The following is a 19,516-nucleotide window of genomic DNA, read 5'->3' as shown; positions in this document are numbered from 1 at the left end:
GTTCACACTCTTATACCGTTTTTCATATTAATACGCTTTCTCATTTGCTCATACGATAAGCTCTTATTACATAATGTCACAGTTTAATGACTCTATATATATTTCTTATACTACTTTTTATACTCCACACGGATTCCAATCACGATCCAGTTATTTCTTACGTCCACATGATTCAGTATTAATAATGGCGCTCACGAAACGATTCAGAGTGGCGATGCAGCCTGAAATATTTCCGTGCTTAGGAGCTATTGATACGCAAAGTAGGATGCTCGTACTATATTCATTTAATAACACGCATATCAATTTCGCAGCATAACTCTCGAGACCTACTAACCAAGTAAATCGCATTATTTTTTAATCTCGCCTTTTACGAAGAAATGAAAAGATCACTAATAATTATAAATACATACTGATTCCAGGAATACTTTCATAATTAAACAATTTGCATAATGCAAATGGATACAAGCATTTAATTAAATACGATAAAATTTAATGTGTTAAGACATTCGCAGCATCGAGCGTACATTTACTTTCGATGATAAAATAATAATTAGCATTACTGTAAGAGTAGTTCTAAAGTAATGCTCTATTGCGACACGACATCAAATTAAAGTTACATTACGTTAGGTTTCCATGAAGTTGCTACACGGTGCTGCAATCTATTACCGAACCGTCGAAGTTATATAGCGTCATACTTTTTGAGCTGTGACATGGTTTATGTTTACATCAATCAATCTCGATCACAAATATTTACAATTATGTGATCCGATAATAATTATATTATTTTTAACGTTATGTATTGTTATCTTTCTGATACAGAAAACAGCTATTTTTATATATTTTTCTTTCTTTTTTTCAAGTAATAACGCTCTATAACGTCAATGTAACTTCTCTTTTTTTTCGTTATTTATTCAAGGCTTCAGTATTTTTAGAATCATTAATTGTTGTCGCGTCTTATTTTATGGACGCAAACTTCGGAAGTAAATGTATAAGTTATTTAAGGACTACTGCGTGTAAGAGAAAGTGAAAATCAGGAACTATCAAGGTACTAACAGGAATAATACAAATTAATCGCATGACCTCGTGCGATCGGCGAAATGTCAGGGCTGCGGCATGTCTTAATGCCCCTTACAGATCTTTCTTAAGTTAGCTTAAATCGATGGCGAACTAGTCGCGTTTCGCGTTTACTGAATTTCGCATGAAATAACGTATATTGTTGATACAAAAATGTATATTCTATAACAAATTTATATTTGTTCATATGTTTAATATTGTAGTATAGCATTGCTACAATCTATTTCTTAAGTATAACGCCGCTAGTATTTTACTTAAAAATACTGGTTTTTTTAATGCATGAGAACATGATATCTTTTTCTTCGTTTTATTATATCTTGCGCGTTTCGTTCCGCTTCCTCGTTTTACCCTCGAAACTACTTTTGTGGATGCTACTTAATCATATATCGTGACTTTTTATATCTTCTCCGTATGGCACAGTGATAAAAAAAAAATACTTAATCTCGCCAAAAAAAAATTTTCAAGTCACGACTCCAAGATTGGCTAACAATACTCGCGTTGTAAGATCCAAAAATTGAGTTCCGCTCTGCACGCAAATGGCAATGGAACGACATCAACATCGGTATGAGTAATTTTATTGTTTAGCAGCGGTATATTATTTCCGCCGTTCTCAGCATGATCTTTTGAAAATATACTGCAACAAAAGTTTATCTCGCATTATCCCTCTTTTATTTCAAGCAAAGGACATTACGATTTACTTTCGCACAAGCAAATCCGTAAATAAAAATGCATTTTTAAGCGTTTTTTAAGCATTTTTTTAACGCTTATTTAATACTTATTAAAGCATTTTTTTACATGCTTTATTTTTAAATAGACGTATTTGCTGAAAAAAATGTTAATTTCCAATTTCCGCAAATTCAATATTAATATTGCAACTTTCTAATCACAAGAAAGGCATTACGTTTCACAACTTGCCAGCAGCTGCTTCGCACGAGGTTCGCGCGAGTTCCATTATCGACCGCGTGCACTTTCTCAATGTGTTTGATTTCAACGTCGCCGCACTTCACTCGCAAGTCCCTTTCTGTTTTCCCGTATCTTCGCCCGCGATTAGGCACCCCAGACACCTTACATATGTTAAGTTATGTAAAACGCGTTTCCACGAGCTTCAGAGCGCGGCAATCGCTGCAAGCCGTTACTTTGATTAGATTGAACTTCCCCCGTGATGCATACATACGCCGCTATAAAATGGCAGGCTTCCTGTCTCAAGAGAACAAACCCGTTTGACGATAATTTCTTATTTTCTAGAGAGATATCGCCGAATAATTTTTTCATGATTTGTCATTCTCTTAAGGATCTCTTAGATTTCAATTATAATGAGCGCTTCGGATAAAATGCTGACACTTATGCAAATCTCTCGATGACGTTAACAACCATGTATTCCATCTTCGTAAATGCAAAAGAGATCGTACCTAGAAAGTATTCTATAAATATGATCCTTACGAGAGGAGATAGGTATAGAGTTTACGGTATTTATGAATTATGTATGATTTATCGAAAAGGAAATGCCGCGCGCGCGATCAAATGCTGAGGCAATATTTACACCAGGTGATTCGAGGCTGCAAATATTTGCTAAATCGCTGGATGGAACCTTGGATATTACGTGTGACTCATTGATCGAGTCGATTGAAGCTGCAAATCCAAATGATTGCACAATAGATATCGTTTAAATCCGATGGAGCAAACCGTCCATCAATCTTCTCAGTTTTCTCGTGATTTCTCTATATCTGTCGTCATTGCCTCCGATATGAGGCAACTAATCCACTTAAAGTCATCGATCACTAATCGTCGCATTTTGAAATATTTGACGTCTGATGAAACGAGTTTGTAATACTTGTAATGTCTATATACGGACGTAGGTGCGCAAGGGAGAAGCACTCGCTGTTAGAGGCCTCATTCGCCTCCCTTCTCTCTCATTTTGTCTTTCTTTCTTCAGGCATGTTTTGGCCAGAATTTTTGATAGTAAACGACGTAGTAAAAAGGACCGCGAGAGAAACTGATAAAATTTTATATCTGGCGAAGGAAGGAGATCATAAAAATGAATATTCTCTTTTTCTGTTTTCGTCCACTAAGTTGGGCGTTGGGCCTGTATCCCATCACAATCGGTCTTTAGCAAAGGTCCAAAGAGAGGCAGGTAGAATAAAACGCGAGCGATATAGGAGGTAGACGCGAACAGGTAGACAACCCGAGAGAGACGAAGAGAGATATGTCGTCGGAAGAGGCGCGAGAAAGAGGGAAAGGAGCGAAGAGGAGGCCGGGAGGAGAGTGGAAAAGACCCGTTCCTCTCTCTTTCTTCTTCGAAGACAGGCGAGAGGTGCCCGAGACACGAATTCAGGACGGAATCTGTCCGGCAGCGCGCCGGTTAGAAGTCGCTGGCCTCTCTCTTTCTCTTTCCGAGAGCGGAGCACGTTACCGTCCGCGCGGCCGATCCCAAGTCCGATCGTCGAGAAGGTGTGGCGGTCAGATAGAGAGCGGGGGATAGGAGAGGCGAGAGAAAGGGCAAGAGAAGATCAGAAGACGTCAGGGACCTTCGGAACGAGCGTGAGAGGTCGCCATAGGGCCGGGCGTAAGGCCCCCGCGGCCAAATCTCGGATCGTCGCGCTCCTTCTCTCCCTCGTTCACTGGTTCCCTTTTTTTTCTTTCTCTTTTCTCTTTTTCTCTCCTCTTTCTCACTCGCACGCGGTATCCTCCCATTATCCCCCGCGGAATTTAACGTATCGATATGCCCGAAATGTGTTTCGGTGCGTCCTCGGCGCGCAACAGGTCGGCGAGCTGAGCCGAGGGGCCTCGAAGAAGGCCGATTTCGCTTCTTCGCGAGTCGCGAAGGGGCCCGCTCTCCTGGGTCCCCCCCTTGGTTCCGTTCCGTTCCGTTCCCGCCGTTCAGATCGGCGAGCGTCACTCGGCAGAACGGAGCGGCCTTACGGCCCCGTGCCCCGTGGAAAAGTGGTTAGGTTCTCCCGCAGCTGTCAGACGAGGCCGCGAGTTACAGGTGTGCATATCGTGTTCGTGCGCCCACGGTTCGTGTGCATGTGACGTAGTGACGGGACGCGCGTGTTTCGTTGCCGAGGATCCGATAGATTCGCACGCGGATTTCGCGGACTTTTTCCTCGGGATAGCTGCGAAACGCGAGGCGAAGACCTCCGACATATATACAGGCAAGTGGCGATCTACGGTAGCGTGTTAGCATAGGGTCCCTGCGGTATATCCTTTCTCGCTGCAGGGACTAGGGTTCTCGGTAGGGCTACCAAGTTTGGACCGATTCTGATGAAATATTTAAAGATCCTCAAATCATCTCAATATATTCTTCGATCGTTTGCCATTTGTTTTTTAAATCTAATTTAATTTAAATCGACATTTTTTTTAAATTGAAGTGACGCTAGTGAATTTAAAGTGCACACGGACCTCATAAATGTGGAAATTAATTATGTTTAATTAAAAAAAAAAAAAGAAAGTTTGCAAATTATCAATTTTTCGAGTGTTTTCTGAAAGAATCTAGCCATTCATGCGATGATACAATCAAAATATTTGAAATTTCGTGCACGCGTATAGCATCAAGTGGAAAAGAAACGTGCAAAGCATGTTTATGTAGTTACGCACGAATGTTGATTTAAGGATCAAATGGAAAAACGACGTATTCGCACGAATACGATCTGAGGCTATTTTTAACACAGCGAATCTCGATGAACTTGCACATCTTGTCATTAAAATAAAACATTTCATGTAAAAAAAAATAAGGAGTCATGGAACATCTAAAGCTGATACTCGTCGAGATCGATTGGAAACGCACATTTTCCTCGACGATCTATCTCGTCGATCGCGGCGTATATCGGCACACTTTCATCTTGCAAAATATTTTCGTTATAAACCACCGTCGACTTTAAGCATCAGTGGGAAATGAACCGCCGCGAGATGGATAACGTGGAAACGGGTTTAAGCGTGAAAGTAATTGAGGAAGTGGATGAACCGACAGGCTCGCTCATGCCCTTCGCACGACGACGGCGGTCAGGTAAAAGCCTGAGCTCGTGGAAAATTGACGTTTTTCCTCGATCGCGAGGCGTAGGGTATAATTAAAGAAGAATTATTCAGAAAATAGTGTCCGTTTACGTTCCTCGCGAGCGTAAGATTATCCGCAATTTCCGCAGGTCCGACGAACACTTCCGCGCGTTAGCATGCGCTAATGTTCGCATCATCGAATGGCTATATCCTCGCTATCCATCATACGAGAGACATCGTTTCAATATCACATGATGTTACGCCATCTCTATCACGATTTTTAATTCATATTATCGGAACTTTTTAAACTTTTTAATAATAAGAGATCTCGTAACAACCGTCAAGGACGACGAACTGTAGCCACGCTTTGTGTCAAAGATTCTGTTAATTGTGTTGTCTTCCAAATTAAATTAGCGTCACGCTATTTATTTATTTGAAAAGCGACGTGAGCTAGAGTTTCACGACAAGAAACAGAAATATCGCGAGAGAATTCTCGTTTATAAGTTATAATTTTGTTTTCTTAAATTATAAATGAATCGACGGCACTCATCCGACGAGTCGATTAAGTATCGAATACGCCCATAGTAACGGGCCGTATCCACTATCCAGCGCATTCACCGTATCAATCCGTTTCCTGGATAACGAGTCCCTCCCCGTAGCCAGCCGTAGAGGACGAAATGATGAAATTCCGTTTATTTCCGCGAACAGTGAGTGATGGCCCTGCGCCTGAGGGGTAGCAAGGATGTCAAGAAGAGCTTCTATTACGTCTGGTACCTTGGCGCGAGGGAGGCCAAGGGGGTGGACGCGATGCCCGGTGCCATAGCTTATCTGCTGGAGCGGGAACGACTTCAAGAACCTTTCAAGGTCACACTGCAGGTGAGCGGTACCATCCTGAAATCCGGTTTCGGCGGCGCGCGCCGAAAATATCGCGGAAACGAATCGTCCCGACGACGACGATCCACGCGTCCAACCGATCGGAACTCGTGTCGATACATTGCACCGTCGTTTCCGTTTTCCTTTTTCTTCTTCGTCTTTTTTTTTCTTTTTCCTGCGTGTCAGCACGCGTGACAGTGAAAGCAGTTGCCGGAGAGCAGAAAAATAAGCGAAATCACGCACCTTATCCCGCAGCTGCAGGTTGGTTCGCTCGACGGGTTTTCGCGTCCGGCCGATTACGGCGGAACGAACGAACGAAACGTTCCGACGCGGTTTGACGGCGCTTTGGTGCATTTTAGGAACGTGAGAATTTTCGGTAAACGCGCGGCCCGGCCGGGGAGAGACGCCATTAACCCCGATGGAACGCGCATTCGCAATACATGTATACGGAGAAGGAAGAAGTCATCCGTATAGCACGATTTAATAATTCCCGTTAAAAGATCCTTGGTCGTCCGTGACTATTGGTGAAACGACGACGCGTTTTTTTCAACGTCATTTCCTTTCCGACAGTTACTACGTGCGTGCAACGAAATCGTTCCCCGAGGGGCAGCTTTGATTATGTATTTGTAACGTTACGCGTTCGCCGTAAATGTAATAATAAATTCACTGACCCGAATCTTATCAGAAACGAGCGCGTTGCTAATACGCCGCTTTGATGGAGAAAAGAGAAATTAAACGTACGGACGCCAAAACTGTTTCGCGACCGTTAAACGTGGACACGTGGCGTGCGCTTCCCCGACGCATATCAAGTGGCGTCTGAAAATGAATACGCTCGCTCGTTTAGAAATCGCCGCCGCGCCGGTATATACGTGATGCAATAAATCTCGCTTCGAATCCGCAGTTTTCGAATCTGGACAGCGCGAAACATGATTTAGCCGTACGTATTAACGGTGTGAAATGAAGCAAACGGGTTCTTTGTAATGAATTTTTACCCTGCGTCGCATTAGGGTTCGCCAGATGCGCCGAGTCCGGGCTGTTAAAAGGAGATTACCGCGCGTGAACGGTTTACGATGGAAACCTGAGCAGTTGAGTAACCGATTAGGTTTTATCTCTAACTGTATTCGCACGTTATCGCGAAAGTTCATGTCAAATTTTATCGTTTGCTTTGTACAAAACTAAGAGATAAAACAAATGTAACATAAATACTTATATATTCAAATATAACATATAATATTTATATATTCTTACGATTTTTTCATTTCCTGTTTTCGCTGCTGGTTTTTCTAATTTACTCAATGCCCTTGTTGTTCAGTCGAAATTCACGGCAAAGCACGTACATCGTGCGTAAAAAAAAACGCGTTATGAAACGAGACTATAACTCCACCTAATCGTTGTGTAAGTTTAATTGTCAGCGTAGCGACGATGCGCGGGGAAAGTCCATGGTATCTATCTCTCGTGGGTGGTAGATATCCATAACCGGTCTCGCGAGCGTTTCAGCAATCCGAATCGTCGCGATGATCGACAGCGCGGTAATTAAGTGATTTCGCGAAGTGGAACACATTGTACGCGGCACACGCCTTCTCGCATATCTCTCACGTGATTCAGTTTAAGTACAAGGACGAACGTTTGCGCGGGACGCGCAGATGAAGAACAAGGCAATCAAGAGAGAGAGAGAGCTAAAATTATGCGATGCGAGAATCTTTGATTATTATATGAATTGATTAATAACTTGTGCGGACAATGCTATCGTCGCGCTTTTAAAAATTCAAGGAACGAAATTTCATTCCGAGAGACATGTATTCTTTTTATTTTTAATCTATATCTGTCTCATTAATTATGTATTTAAACGTCATGTGCATGGAACGTATCGCAAAGTATCCTCGCGATGTATCGTACAAAGAAAGTCACGGTTTGCGCAAGGAACTCGCGCGCGAGCGAACTTCGCAACCAGCGGCGTGAACGGCGTGCATTTATATTTTTAATAGGTGAGCAACAAAGGTCTGAAGATTATACAAACTGTTCACCCTGGTGGTTCGACAAGGTCGGCGGTGAAGCACTTGGTACCAGGTCACGCGGTCCTGGCAGCCGTGCAGCGGGAGGACATCGTGGCCGCGACCCTGCTGCTGCCAAATCCGGCGACCAACAATCCCGTGCACGTGCACGCATACAGGTTACTACGTCAATTTATTATGCAAACTAACAGAAAAATTAATAAACATAATAGTGATAATTAAATGTATAACTTAAACTAGCTAATCTAAGAGAAGTAATTTTCAATACATTCTAATGTTGATTTACTGTTAAGATTGACAGAGAATAAAACAACTCTCATGTTAACTAGCTCTGCTCTCTTTCCGTAGACGATCAGACATATTCGAATCACTTAATCATTAATCAGACAAGAGAGTGCAGTCCTTTATAAAAGTGTAGAGACCTTTATTAAGAATGCAGACGTAACATGGGAACCTAAGAGATACCTACATTGCAGCCACGCTATTTATCTATCAAGTCCGTGGCAGGAATTCGCGGTTAAACAGAGGCCATTCGGTTCATCGCCTCGATCTCACCCATTACGAGCCACGTTTCGTTCCTTAATTAACGACTTTCGTAATTCTAACGGATCGTCAATGATTTTCATAATCCCGCGACGTTCGCACGTAGCTCAGCCGGCGTTATATCGTCGCGGCAAAGCGGCGAGCGGATAAAAGTATTCGGAGCAACCTTGTCATTAAATTGCAAATTATCAGGGCTATTAGTTCAACGATCTGCTTCACAGCGACGGTGATAATTAGCGCGCGTTCGAAGTAATTATTTGGAGCTCGGAGGTGTCGACCGAATTTTATCTCGTGCACGAGGCTGCGGGGACACAAACGGTTGTTGTAAATGTCGTCCCATGAGAATCGACACCGATTGTTCGATCGAAGTTAACCGCGAAGGCGCGCGATCTCTTTGGTATGCTCAATGAAAGTCCCGTTAAAGAACATTTTGCTGTATAGAGAGAAGAGCTCGGACAAGATATTACAGCTATACATATTATATCCCGCGATGAACATATTGTGTACCTACTTTATATACCGGCGACCTAAATGAGAAGAAGTGGTCGATCTTTTTCTCGCTGGGAACGGCGATTGTACTTATCGCGGGCTTACATCTACACGTAATAAAACGCGCACTTTTCACGCATTTTTCATAAACAGAACAGCTTAATCCCACACTTAATGTACATAAAAGTTTTGTACCGTACTTTATCCACGTGATCTTGTTTTGCCGCTGCTCGATTGTTTCGAGACACTCGGTATAGCATTTGCGTGCGACGTTACATAAAGGGAGACGGGCAAATTACAATTCTGGAGTATCGCCATAGAGCCAACAGGATGAGATTACATCTGTCTCTCGTTTTACTCCTCCGTCATTTTGATGAAGGTAGAAACCTCGTTTTATCTTTCGCCTTGCTTTTCTCGCCGTTCCAGATGCGACTCGGTCGAGACCGCCGAATTGTTAGGTGGCCAGCTGAAAGCGCTGGCGTCACACACCGACAATTTGGCCAGGGTCACGGCGAGCGAGGGCAGAATCCGCAGTAATCTAGGCAGCGATGGCCGAAGTACCAGAGAGTCCGAGTCTTCCGAAGGTAGCGGTGAGCTCAGACACGACCCGGCCCAAACCACGACCATTTACGAGTCTTTGGCCGCCGAGTTGCGGGCAAAATTAGGTGAGTATCTTTTCCGAACATTGCATTTCCTTAACATTTGTTTGTCATACAAGATTCCTATCTATGTCGGGAGCTAAATGAAATATCTTGAATATCTCGAAGAATATTACGTGTATCTTGTATGAGATTATACAGAAAGTCATAAATAAGTAAAAAAAAAAGTAGAAGTGTAAGATACAATATAAATTATACGAGCGATTTTTGGGGATGCCTGAGAATTTCGTTCGTTTCTCTCTCATTGCCATTCATATATAAAACGCTGCTGTCGCAGTTAGCGATATGGGCGCGCGCCCGCGAGCGAACGAACGTCCGCGTACGCGTCATGCGTGTCAAGGCGACGTGGGTATACGAAGCAGACAATCGTGTTTCAGGCAGAGGCAATTCCGGTGACAATGACGTCGGCCCGATATTACTGCCGCCGCGCGACTACGATACCGTGCACAGGCACCGCGGCAACCTGGCCGGCATCGAGTTCAGGCGTTGCCTGAATCAGACCATCGTGGGTGGTAGCACGGCCATCGACAGGGGTGGCACGAGAAGCGCGGCCAGCAGCGGCATAGGGTCCGATAGCGCGGCAACGCCACCGCCTTATCAGACGCATCATTCCCTCGGCCCGAGACCGTCCAGACCGTCCAGAGATTCCTCTTCCGGTGAGTGACTTTCGTCATAGCGAAGATCTGGGAGATAAGCCAAATGAGAATGAGTTGCTCTCACCCTGTTAAATATTAAAGGATCAAACCAATACCTTAAGTTAAATAACATTTTGTTATTTTTAACTCATGTGTGTCGAAATTTATTATTCTAACACAAAACAGTATTATTTTAACTCCATTGGTTTAGTTAAATTAATATATTGAATAGGAGCAGGAGCGACCTATATAGCAATGGTTAAAAACGACTTAAATTGAATATAATTTGACATTGCGAAACAGTGCGGATAATCCTTATTGAAACTTTCTTTTTTCGAAATTTTCTTACCAAGAATAATGCATTTTTAATTCCAAGAATCTTTAGATAATTTTCTCCTTGATGTTTTTAGTAACTCTCAGTTTTTTAAATCAATTTTTGGTTTTGTACATAAATAAATAACTTCTGTATAATCTTGATATCGTAAATCTTAAATTTCAAAGCTCTTTAATTTCATACATTTTTTCCATAATTATTCGGCAATTAAAACTCTCGATTGGCGCAACACGCCAGAACTTTCCGACAAACTAGAGCTTGTAGTGATATTAAGAAACACATGTATGAAATTAGGCGTTAGCAAGTAGGTCGTTGCAACGCGACCGTCTGAGAAGCATTTTCGCGACTCGCGGCCGTTGCGTCAAGTTACGATGCAACATCCCATTTCAGGCAAGAAAGCCTGCGTCTCGAGGAGCGTGCGTAAAATTGGCTGCGAGCGTGACAATTGCGAGTCTAGCGAGTGTGAAACTCGCCGTGAATATTACACTCGGCGGCGGTTTATAGAAATTCCGCGTCATCGGCCGATACCTCCGAGAGTATCGTTTGTGTGGGTACGTTACACGGCCGCGAAAATAGGTTTTCAGGACGTAAACACACGGGTTTACCTCGAAGCTGCTATTTCGTCGCAATTTACCTTCTCATTTGGCATACTTTAATGGGAAATTTATACCATGTCGACTCCGGCAATTAAATTTATCGCACGCCTTATACACGCCGCGATAGCTGTAACATCTCGAAAGTTGTACAACTTGCTCGATTTATATATTCTAAGACCGATCTGTAAATAGTGTCGTAAAATATCGAAAGTCGACACGGAGAGATCGATCTCGCGCGGGAGAAGAAGAAGAAGATTGAAGTTATACATATAAACGCGCCCGTCCGACCGGGGAGCGTAGAAGAAGACGAAGAAAAAAGAACTGCATCGTTACATAATTTGCGGCTAATTACAAAATGGAAAGTTTTTAGAATAATCTCGCGGTGCCGTTGACTGGACGCATCATTACGCCGGTTAAGCGGATAAACGCAAGCCGATGCTGGGCGCCGTACGAAAGTGAAAGTCCTCGCTTCTTCTTTTCGCGATCCGTCTCAGGAAATGATCGCGCACCCAATAATCATTCTTCTCGAAGCGAGGAGAATCACCGAGATCGGCGAAATCGGCTTTATGTGCGGCAATAAACGTAGAGAACGAAATGATTACTCTTAAAAAAACTTACTGTCGAAAATTGACAAAATAACGGTGTTTTTGCCGCCATTATTGTCGGAAAGCACAAAAGGATAATTCAACCGATTGAATTTCTTTATCTTCCCGATGTTGTATCTTGCCTCTCGGAGAGGAAAAACTCTCAAGCGTACATATGTATCTCTCGCAATCTACATGCAGTCTTCTGCGCACGAAAGCGGAAATGATTCCACGGTTTAAAGATTCATACCCGACTCACGACCGGGGGGGACGACAAAAATTTGGGCACTTTCTACTGGCGGGACAGATTCCCATGCGTGCCAGCTCGATTCGAATCTTATCGGCTCTCGTAGAAAACTGGGCAGTGGCGAGCCGAACGGCCTGGTAACCCAGTTTGCCGGTTAGCTACGAAAAATCATTTCTCGTTGTCGTCCTCGAGCACGTCCGCTTTTTCCTTCCTTCTTTTCCGGCTGTTCCGCCACCGAGATTCCGCATTGAATACGGAATCGAGTTCGGCCTGGTTTGCCAAAGCGCACGTGGCCTTCTTTAACAATAAAATTATCTACTTTCACCGCGGTCAAGCCCGAAAACGCATTTGCGAGACACCTCTATGCGACGAAAATGCGCGAAAAATCGCACCCTCATTATAAAAAGTCGATCTAGGCCACAACGAAAGTTCATTCATCGAATTCAGGAAAGCTGATCATAACGCGAAAGAGTCACGTTCCGCAAACTGGCGGCCCCTTCGCGTTTCTGTGTAATACATCTTGTACACTGTTTACGCTTTTCGATCTGCGCGACCGAAATTTTCTGCGGTTACAAATCTGTCAAAGTGGGCGGTGCGACCGCAGACAACAAACCGTGACTAGTGACTACCGATGTCCGATGAGGAAAGAAGACGTCCACAGGCTCACGATCCGATTAAGAGAAATTTATTTCATTTGCAATATACCCTTTGGGACGGAGGGAAAGAGGGAGAGTATCTTGAGAATGGGAACGCGGCATGATAGAGAGAAGACTAACGGTGATGTTTAGTATAAATGCTTCTTTGAGCGCCGCGCGCGCGCGCGCGCGTATGAGAGTCCACTCGGTCCATTCTACTTGCTTTATCTTATGCACAAAACAGCGCGGTAGTCCGATATCGCAGCGGTGCGCATTAAGATGCACGCGACGCGCGTATATCAAAGCATCACGGTCGTCCTCCGGGGCATGCCTACCTCGCGAGAAACGTGTTTTTAACGGACGACTGACCCATATAACGTCGCTGAATAAATTTCGAGATGAGCAGGACGGAAGGGAGAAAAAAAAAGAGACGAATTCGATATCCCCGCGCCGCACCGTGTACCGGGTAGACGACACGCTCGGCTCCGGCGTCAAGCTCGTACACGAGAGAGAGATTGTATTGAGCACCTGTTACAGTGGAAGGAATACCGTTAGGACGTCGTCGTGTCAGCGGCAGGTACCACGGCGGCACGACGGCGACGGGCGTACATATCTTCGGCTGGCTCCAGGGCTACGTACGGCCGCGAAAAAAAAAAACCAGCTGATCGTCGATATTGTGGCGGCCAAGACTTTGCACGAAAGCCCGGGCATCTCCGCGCGGCTTCAATAGACTCGCAAATAGAAAAATCCAAGTGTCCCACGTAATTATGTACCGTTAGCAGCGTGGAGATTCCCGCATTATGAAGAGTAATTAGCGAGCGATGCCAAAACAACGGCATTGAAATCGCGCGCGCTGCAGGCGCGTGATGATGACTCGACTCGAATTATTAAATTTGATTTTTAAAAAGTTTCCGATATTCTCTAAATTAAATTAAAAACTGGCCCACACTCTCAGAAAAGAATTCTAGATACAATACTATTAGGATCGAAATAGGGCCAATCATATTTAGTATTAAAAGAAGAATATTTTAATCTTAAATAGAGGAATTCTTGAATCTAGAATAATTCTGAGAAAATTAGAGGGATAGCATCAAGATTATTTTATTCTAGATTTAAAAATTCCTCTATTTAAGATAAACAATATACTATCTAGAAGTCTAGATAGAATTTAAGAATTCTTCTATTTAAGATTAAAATATGATTGGCCCTATTTCGATCCTATTATTGTATCTAGAATTCTTTTCTGAGAGTGATGCGTTCGGGTGATTTTACGGTAAGCATTTCTTTTCGAGCGGTCCGGCATGCATTAAGGCGGGTCAGTCACCGTGAAATAGCATGAATAGTAAGGTGGAAGGGAGATATTGTTTACTCGTCGTTATTCGACGAGACGCACTGGTGAGTCTCCCCAGGGGGGCAACGCTGAACACGTTCGGACACTCCGAACTAAGTGTCCAATTTCGAAGCTATCGCATGTGCCCGTTGAAGCTACATATACCGACCGCCCGCCTGCGTAAACTCATTTGTCGTTTAATGCAAACGACATCTCCCTACTCCCCAATCTGCTATCCGCACCGGAATGTCAGGATTCACTGATAACAGATCCGTCCTCAATAATTTCAAGAACCTCGTAAACTTTATCCTACGGGTGTCGCGACGCTAGTATTCGACTGTCATAGAAGATACATGACTCTGCGCGACTTTTTGCGAAAGAAAGGACGATTTATTTATTTAATATTGAATAAATTTAACTCGAGAATATTGATTTATTCCGAGATGGGATAATCGAGAGACGCAACACGCGGATACGCATCCTCTTTCCGTCACGTTTACGTTTCGCATGATTAGAGAGGACGCGACAGATGCTGGACCGCGATGGTCAACACCTGATCGCGATTTTTTTTTCCGCTGTCGTCCCACCGTGTGAACGGCGCGCGGCGCCTCATTTGCTCCTACCAGAAATCCTTGCGGTTTAAAGCGACATGACATACTTAACTGCCTTCGCATGTCTTACAGTCACGATTCGCCTCTGCATTCGCCTTACGTAGCTGCATTTCGCGCGAAACTATTCTAACTGCCTTAGATCCCAGGCCGGAGATTAGACGTCAGCTTATCGCTTCGCGGCGATGCTAATCAATTACGTCTCTCGTCGACGTCTTATTGTGCACGAATTTTTACTATCTCGTTACTCGTTATACACCGTTATGTACACGCGTACCGTTTCGAAAGTCGCCGATATCGTGATAAGTAAAAATTGCACCGTTGATCACAAACGCTTCAGAAACTGATTTATTCGCACGGCGATCAATAATAATTCATGTGACTATAAACTATAATTCTAACTGTTCGTTATCGAGAAAGCTGAAAAAGCGTGCATTTATAAAATTCGCAGAGGCGGCACTTGCGATGGATTTCACCCTCTGATTCTTACCTAATACAGTAACGGCGTTCCACCGTTGTCTTTTACTGCGTATCGTTGCGCAAAGGAGTCCTCTTCTCCGAAGAGGCGCGTTTCCACACGCGGATGAGAGAAGGCGGGGGCCGAGAGCGCCGCTCCGTGTCGTCGTTGTTTACGGCAACGGGTAATGACAGTTATGCTGATGATGATGATGATGAGACGTTGTCTTGACGACGACGACGACGACGACGACGAGCAACAGCGCATAAATTCGTGCGTGAGTCGACCTCGTGGGAGGCCGTTGTACGTACGGAATAAGGTTCCGCATTCTCGGCCCACAGCCCGAGGCACCTCTCAGCCTCCTCGTGTCTCTCTGAGCCTCATCGGTGTTTCCCCCCGCCCCTTCTGCGTCTCCTTAGCCCGCTACTACTCTTTAAATCTTCCTTGACCTCACTGAGATGCCAGATTCCGCGGGAATTACCATTGGCCGATTTTTCACGGACCGAAATTGGAAGGACGAGTCGGCGGACGCTGTTACTTGAGATTTTAAACCATGTCGCTGATTATTATCTTATACAAAAGAAGAAGAAGAAGCGAGAAACTATTTTTAAATAAAAACTTAATACAATATTTGATTCCCCCTTTCATAAATAGGTATGAGATAAAGTCATCCATTTTTATGATTAAGCTTCTTATATTTAGTAAAAACTGCGATAAAACATTGATATGAAGAGTGAGAAATATTTAACGTAAATGGAGTGAAGTAATTATAATTGGAAGTAATTATAATTTATATGTTAATCGTTTTGTAGACGACGATTGGGGTGTGCCAAACGAGGATAATGATTATCTACCAGAAGTGGAGACAGCTGCGAGTCTGACATTACCGCGACTACCGCGAAGCCCCGAAAGGCTACCCAATCAAGTGAACAGAGGAGTTTCGCCGAGCTGTAACAGGAATCGACGAGCGGCGGAATTTAGACAGCGATCGCCGAGTCCTCAATATCAGCCCAGGGTCAATCCCGGTGAGGTGACCAGTCCCAGAGAAAGGTTCCAAGATGCCAAGGAAATGTTTAGGGCGATGGAGAGGGAGGCCATCGCCAGGCCTGTTCTCTCCAGGCAGAGAGACATCGATCATCATCCCGTACACAGGTGTGCTTCAAAAATAATGTTTCTACAGATAAAATAAATAATAAAATTTATAGAGCAACAAACGAACAAAGTATAAAATTTATAAATAGAATAAAAATAAGGAAAGTTCGTCTTCTACCACACGGAAATGGTAAAATTTATTCCGTAATCGCAGATATTTAATACAAATGAATATTCTAGTTGGCGAAACGGGCAATTCGATCGCGAGTAAAAGTCGGAATGCAACATCGTCGTCGAGAGTATCAGTCCAGAGATCTTGAACGCGACATCGACCGCTGTCGCGCTTTTCGTTTTGCACATATACGGTCCTGTTCAGCTTTCCACGCTCGAACGGGTTTCGAGTAACAAACATTTTCACCGATCACACGCGTTCTCGTAAGAGAAATTTATGAAGATATATCTCGATGCGTTCGGGAATGTTTGTGGAAATTGCAGTTAATGTCGGTATCCTGCGTATCCACATTCTTTAACTTTTCGTAGAAAATCTCTCCTAAACTTTTTTTTTTTAATAAAAAGAAAACATTTCCGGATAAATTCTCGATTTTAATAAATGTGTAAGGTGATCGTATCCCGAAGAATCACGTTTTTTTGCATTAAAATGTTATTATTATTTATTGTTAATTGACCGAATTACAAGGACTTGTTATTCGACAGAGTCCAGTCAGCCAGACAAGTTCACGAAGATCGACCTGGTCGCCAATATCCGGCGAGCATGATGAACTCCATGTCCTCGCACGAGAATGCAATCAGACGAAGTCAGCCGGACAATCTTGATCGTGAAAATTTTGTGTCTTACAAGGGTAGACCACGACCCAGGACTCATCATTATGCGATTGAATGTCCACCCGAGCCGGAAACTTCGAGGCCGCGGCCAAGGAGCTTCTACGAGAATCCGCCGGTCGGCAGAGATTTCAGAGATCAGAGGAATCTCGTAGATCCGAGAGACGTAAGAATCGTTTTCGCGATTTAAAATCGCATTTAGCACTATGCGTAATCTAAGCATTATTCCAAATTTATGACGACTTTTGTATCTCTTCATTGAACAGATGCGAGAATTTCGGGAACGTGCGCAGCATACGCGGGAGTTGCGCGATAAGTTGCGAACGAGGAGCACGGCGTACCAAGAGCTGTCGGAGCACGAAAGATATCCTGGACTCGATCGCGAAAGTGCCAGACCGCCGTTGGAGATGATCCCGACATCCGGTAGATACCGTCACAGCTACGCCGAGCCGCCGAGATTGGGCCTAGCCGCGCTTCATCCCTACTGATGCGCTAGCTCGTTTTTTTAATTGGCGAATTATTTAATGAATTAACCGATCTATCGCGCTATCGTTATTAATCATGCACTACGCCTTGACCGTTCAGTGTGTTCATGGCTAATGGCCTTTATCCCGCCTCTGCAATAAAGTGAGGAAGGAGAAAGGAGATCGAGGACTGCGCGATATGGATATTTTTATTTTTCGACTGTGGGATGCTAACAGGGAACAGTTTCGATTAACATTAACATCATTCTTCACAACATTCTGTCGATCATTTAAATTATAAAATGCATGTAAAAATGGTTTATTTAATGTAACTGGTAAAACAAATTGTTTATATAAAATGCTTATTATGATATAAAAAAATTAAAGAATTTGGATAGCGCTTTAAGATGAAGTATAGACGTATATGACTTTGAAGATTTGCTCATGTATCGTGCCACTGAACAGTCAATGCCGATTAGAGATTGTATATGTATATGTAACGAAAGTAAAAGAAGCTTGTATATGTATTACACTTTCGATGAATCCAATTGACTTTGCGTATCGTTGTTATTTAGTACGAACGCAGGATTTCGTTGATAGAATGGTTCTCTGATTAAAAGAACGAATTCTAACACGATCCCGTGTACGTACCATATTGTTATGCGTCAGATGCCACACTAACAATATAATAATAATAGTAACAACACAATAATACCGATAATAACAGTACCAATAATAATTGTAACAACAATCTTTCGTATTATTTATTTCTTCCTTCGACTTCGATCTACTGAAGTAGATCTTCTCGATCGCTGAACGTTAAGCATGATCGAAAGTCAATTATATAAACCTGAAAACAAATTTATTTAGAAAACATTTTTACATTTTTATATAATGTTATTCATATAATCAAAATATGTGCGAAATGTATTTATCAAAAACTGGTTATTACATAAAAGTTTTCTTGTTTAATAATAAAAAGTTGCCGATAAATCAATGTCTTTACCATAAAGACATATCTTTTTATTAAATAAGATGTTTATTAAGAATTATAAAAATATAATATTTCGTCTTATGTATTAAAAAAATAATTAATTGAATAATTCTCTCTTTAAACGTATTATATAATGTACGTTTCTATCCCGGGTTAAGATAATACATCCTAATTTCTAGTTGCACGGTGGGAATTTTAGAAGATAGCACGTATATAACACGCATCATGAATCTTCGTTTAATTTATTCCGCGATTATATCCCCGCAGTAACATCGGCGGTTACGCAAGGGAGACATTCAGTTGTAATAAAATGAATTCGGAGAATCCTGCGGCGGCACTTACATATACGTACGAGACGCAGAGGTGAAAATCGGGCACAAGCGTGGCGCAAGCAATGATCTCTCCGATTTCCAGGAAGACGTTGCCTCCGGGCTGTGTTACATTTCATTGAACCTTACGCCCCGAATGCAACAAGCGTTCCACATTTATACAGCAGCGATACGGTAAAGCATGCACGGAAAGAAAAAAATGCAGATATGCCAAGATTTTATAGCTTAGGAATTTGTGGAATGCCAATCTTGTTTCAAACATTTAAATGTTATCTGTCCAATAAAACAATTCAGATATATTCAGCCTCTTAACATAATGGCGGAGATAAATTTGCAGCTTAGTGCTGAAAGCTTATCGTGACAAAAAATAATCGATATTTTACTCGGTCGAATTTATCGTACACACCAATCATTTAGACATTTAGAGGAATAAATTAATTTCGCGGTTGACATTATTTCGAGATTTTCGGAATTTTTTTCTTGCAAATAATGAAGAGAAAGTTTCTTCTACCAACACAGATGAATAATATTCTTCTTCCCGATATATAATGCGATATACGCATGTTGTACATATGTTGCATACGCAAAAAATGCTAACAGCAAAGTAACTAGAAATATTCGCGTATCAACTTTCGCATTAAGAGGAGAAATTGCTTAAACGCAATACGAAACGGTTTTATACAGAAATTGATACATATCGTCGTTTACGGAGAAAAGTACAACAAGCGCCT

At 42.8% G+C, this 19,516-nt stretch overlaps 1 protein-coding gene across 4 annotated transcripts; it reads left to right on the top strand.

The window, feature by feature from the left end:
• The first annotated feature begins 990 nt into the window (after positions 1-990).
• LOC112466644 lies at positions 991-18,183 on the top strand. 4 transcript variants are annotated; one of them, XM_025034851.1, is made up of 8 exons: positions 991-1,045; positions 5,773-5,940; positions 7,923-8,107; positions 9,408-9,646; positions 10,018-10,296; positions 15,879-16,218; positions 16,873-17,164; positions 17,265-17,486. In XM_025034851.1, the coding sequence occupies exons 2-8, from the start codon at positions 5,779-5,781 to the stop codon at positions 17,484-17,486; spliced, it is 1,719 nt and encodes a 572-aa protein (XP_024890619.1). In that variant the 5' UTR covers positions 991-1,045; positions 5,773-5,778. The 4 variants fall into 4 exon arrangements, with proteins under 4 accessions (XP_024890619.1, XP_024890618.1, XP_024890617.1 ...); XM_025034850.1 differs by lacking the exon at positions 991-1,045 and adding an exon at positions 3,928-4,060; XM_025034849.1 differs by lacking the exon at positions 991-1,045 and adding an exon at positions 3,928-4,226.
• The last annotated feature ends 1,333 nt before the right edge of the window (positions 18,184-19,516 follow it).

The sequence above is a fragment of the Temnothorax curvispinosus genome, unplaced genomic scaffold, assembly GCF_003070985.1.
Source record: "Temnothorax curvispinosus isolate PA1 unplaced genomic scaffold, ASM307098v1 QBEX01016430.1, whole genome shotgun sequence".
NCBI classification, from domain to species: Eukaryota; Metazoa; Arthropoda; class Insecta; order Hymenoptera; family Formicidae; genus Temnothorax; species Temnothorax curvispinosus.
The sequence above is the reverse complement of the archived record's forward strand: the minus strand, read 5'-3'. Positions and strand labels throughout refer to the sequence as shown.